This window comes from Octopus sinensis, linkage group LG14 (genome assembly GCF_006345805.1).
Source record: "Octopus sinensis linkage group LG14, ASM634580v1, whole genome shotgun sequence".
NCBI classification, from domain to species: Eukaryota; Metazoa; Mollusca; class Cephalopoda; order Octopoda; family Octopodidae; genus Octopus; species Octopus sinensis.
The window spans coordinates 27,952,544-27,956,810 of NC_043010.1; the positions used below are offsets into that span (position 1 = coordinate 27,952,544).

Genomic DNA, 4,267 nt, shown 5'->3' on the forward strand with positions numbered 1-4,267 from the left:
TATACATATATATAACATATATATAGTATATATATATATATATACATATATATATGTATGTATGTATATATAATATATATATATAATATATATATATATATATATATATGTATGAATGTATGTATGTATATATATATGTATTCTGTTGTGTCTAGGGAGAGTGATTTTCTTTTAGTGCTTTATAATTTAACACACTCACCAGTAAAATTTCTACTTATTTCTTATTTTTATTTTCCTAAAATTTTCATTGCATCTTGCAACCTTTTCAATAGTCTTGACTCTGTCCGTTATTATTTACCGGTGAGTGTGTTAAATTATAAGGCACAAAAAGAAAATGACTCTCCCCAGACACAACAGAATATGCTTCAACATATGAACTCACATAAAGAATCTTGCAAACCAAATCAAAAAACGAAATATATATGCCTGTATATATGTAGATATATATATTCATATGTAAATTTGTATATATAAACATATGATGGTGATGATGATAAAATCACACATGTATGTGTGTCTGTGTGTGTACACAGACACATACATGTATCTATACATATGTGTGTATGTATGCATATATACACACACATACATACATACATTCAGGCACACACGCACACACACACACACACACACACACACACACACACACACACACACACACACACACATACACACACAGTCATTCCCATTATTAGTTAAGAATACAGTTTAAAATTACAGAACTCCACTGAATGGCCTGTAATGCACTTGATCTCCCTGTATTCTTCTGCCGTTGCTGTTACCAGCTGTTTATTCACTCGTTAAGCACCCACTGTACATCTATTACAACCCATTGTACACCCCTTTTATACCCATCGTATACCACTTGTGAATGCACGTGACCTAGTGTTTAGGATTATGCACTCACGATTGCAAGCACATAGTTTCAAACCCAGAACTGGACGGTATGTTCTGTTCTTATACAGAATACTTGTACCATGTTGTCTTGCACTCACTTCGAAATCTGACATGCAGCACACCTTGCACTTGTACAGGTAACATCCATTTGGTGGAGAGAATGAGCTAATGTACAGCAATTACAGGTAATCAGTGGAGGCGCATGACTTAGTGGTTAGGGTGTCAGCACCATGATCGTAAGATTGTGGTTTCGATTCCTGGACTGGGCAACGTGTTGTGTTCTTGAGCAAAACACTTCATTTCATATTCCTCCAGTCCACTCAGCTGGCAAAAAGGAATAACACTGCAATGGACTGGTGTCCTGTCCAGCTGGGGAACACATACGCCATAGAAACTGGGAAACCGGGCCTATGAGCCTCGTTAGGCTTTAAAAAAGGGCGCATTTATTTTTTTTTATTACAGGTGATCACTATAAACAAATCATTTGTGTAGGTTGATCAGCAAGAAACTGCACCACCCTCATCTGACATCTACAACATTTGAGCTCATGATACCCATTGCATGATATCCCATTGCATACTCAATACACACCCTTTATTTCTTTTTATATTGGTCTTTGTCCCTTCATTTATGTTAGTATTGTTTGTTCCTTCTTGAGCCATGCCTGGCACATAAGGGCCAGTTTCCCGGTTTCCTTGGCATAAAGGTTCGCCACCTGGATGGAACACCGGTCCATCACAGGTGAGCTGCAAGATGCAGGAGGAAAGAGTGAGAGAAATTTGTGGCGAAAGAGTCAGGAGAGGTTCGCCATTACTTTCTGCCGGAGCCACTTGGAGCTTAGGTGTTTCGCTTATAAAAATACACATCGCCCAGTCTGAGATTCGAACCTATGATCCCTCAATCACAAGCCCGCTGCTCTAACCACTAGGCCATGTGCCTCCACAATGTAAAGACAGACGAAATACCATTAAGCATTTTGCCCGGTGCAATAGCATTTCTGCCAGCTCGCTGCCTTTATGTTAGTATAGTTTCCTAAAATAAAACCCAATTTGGTGTTATAGTGATATCAGGATTACCATTCTATAGAGGTAATGTCGAATAAATGAAACACTATAATTTAGTCAGTATGAGAGAAAGAGGGGTCACCATCTTGTACGTAACAACAAGAAAATAGAAATTCATGAGACGCTTGTAATGAGTCATAACATTTATTACTAGAAATAATGTGTTAGCATATAAGGTTAATTGAAGGAAAGCTTGTAACATTACATGAATATATCCTGTTTGCAAACCACATGTCTCCAAGTGAGTGAGGCGAATGTGTGCACGAGCAGGTGTGTATGTGCGGCAACCTGACTCAGGTATGTTGAAGATTCAACAAACACTAAGTGGCGCAAATTTAGAAATTCCTTCCTTTATATAAGGGATGACTCAGAAGTCCCAGACTTCCACGTAAACTGGAAGTTTCCAGAAAGCTCTCAAATATTCTAGAAGCTCAAGGGAGATTACTCTCTTTAAATCCCTTTTCTGTTTTACTTCCCTGCTTGACTGCCAGAGTTCACTACAGTGTGTTTCACAATTAAGCCAGGGTCCTTAATTGAAGAGAAAAACACATTTTATTCTAAAGGACCAGAGAAAATGCTTACAAATATTTTTTTGTCTGTGGACATGAACACATGCATACAAGTGAAATGACAGAAGACAAATTAAAATAAAGTTAGAATTTGTGTTTGAAGCAAATTAAATTATGTATACGTTATCAATTGGCATATTTAATATATGTGCATTAGTAAATGGTGTGAAGCTGCAATACTTCAGCCAGGGAAGAGCCCTTTCATGTCTGTGTGTGAGTGTGTGAGTGAAAAATGTAAAATGCTTATTGATTCACATTGTTTTGAATTAATCATCCGTCCAACCCATGCCAGCATGGAAAATGGACGTTATCTCATAGCTTTGAGGTTTTATTTATATAATTGCTTATTTTTAGAATGACATTATAGGCTAGGTATGAGAGGCCAGATCTGGTCAGTTTGATCATAAAATGGGTTGAATATTTGGACCCGGATATGGCCAGTTTAAATGCTAATGGGTTAAATGTATTTTTTGTTTGCTTTTGTTGTTTGTCCATTAATTAAATAATTAATTGCTTATTTGTTTGTGTTTAGTTATAATTTTTATTCATATTTTCTTTTCCTTTTTTCTTTTTTCTTTGTAGTTACCATGTCGGAGAAGAAGAAAAAACGGCCTCCCTTAACAAGAGCTGCCACAGAAGTGAACGAAAACACTCTGAAAGCACTGAACCAAATCCGCCATCCTTCACTCTACAAAAAGAACCATGCTAAATCCTCGGCTGGGGCTGATTTCAACATGACTTCAGGCATGCGAAGGATCGAAAGGGCTCGTAGTAATGTTAAAGATCTCCCAAAACCAATGCCAGCCATAGACCCGTATATGGACATACCTGGCTGTAAGCTGTCCCGACATCGTTCCTGTCCACATTTACTCGATGAAGACGATGATGACGATGAACACACCCCTGTTTCTAGTGATGTTGATGATTTCTGCGGCTCTTACGGTGGGAGTACTATGACAGAGCACCAGGATTACCAATGGCATCCTATAAAGGTGACAGCGGCAAGTAGGGGTGACAGGGGCGACACAACCAACCACACTGACTACTATAGCTCAAACCCAAAAGTAATGGACAGTTACAATGATTGGTCTCAGAATGAATGTGATGGCCATCGAGAAGGAAAGAAACAGTTCAGAGATCCACCATTTTCTGCCAAAATCCATTCGTCGTCTTCGTTAATGTCTCCAACGGAAGACATGTTTCGTTTTGACCGGATCTCGACAAGTGTCTCAGACAACTTCTCCGACATTGAAGAACCAAATTCGGAACTGATTCTAGAAGACAGAGTAAGTGACTCTGAGGATCAGGATTATCCTCTTCATTCTGGACGTGAGGGTGATGCCAAATGTAACCAATGGTTACAAGGCTTGCAATTGTCACAGACAGATCGACTCAAATCTAGGAGTCACCTTAGACTGCCGCCAGTATAATGACCGATTTGTTTTTGTTTTGTTTCTATTTTCTTTTTTTTTTTAATCAGTAAACCTTTGTTGCTCTTTCTCTTGGTTTTCTCCATTCTTTCCATCAGATTCTACTGCTGTGTGCTGTACAGTTAAAATTGGATTTTAAAATTAAATATATTTAATCTCTTTAACTTATTTTGTTTTTTTCCATTTTTAAACTCAGTCTTGTTATTGTTGTTATCATCATCATCATCATCATCATCATCATTATTACTATTAATAATATAAAGGTGGCAAAGTCGTTAGCATGCTGAGCAAAATGCTTAGTGGCGTT

At 37.8% G+C, this 4,267-nt stretch overlaps 1 protein-coding gene across 1 annotated transcript in view; it reads left to right on the forward strand.

The window, feature by feature from the left end:
* LOC115219495 overlaps positions 1-4,030 on the forward strand; it is a 13,457-nt gene extending 9,427 nt beyond the window's left edge. The window contains exons 2-3 of the mRNA XM_029789669.2: positions 1,074-1,082; positions 3,113-4,030. Of these exons, the coding sequence (XP_029645529.1) occupies positions 3,118-3,960 (843 nt within the window). The 5' untranslated portion in view covers positions 1,074-1,082; positions 3,113-3,117 and the 3' untranslated portion in view covers positions 3,961-4,030. The remainder of the gene's footprint in view (positions 1-1,073; positions 1,083-3,112) is intronic.
* The last annotated feature ends 237 nt before the right edge of the window (positions 4,031-4,267 follow it).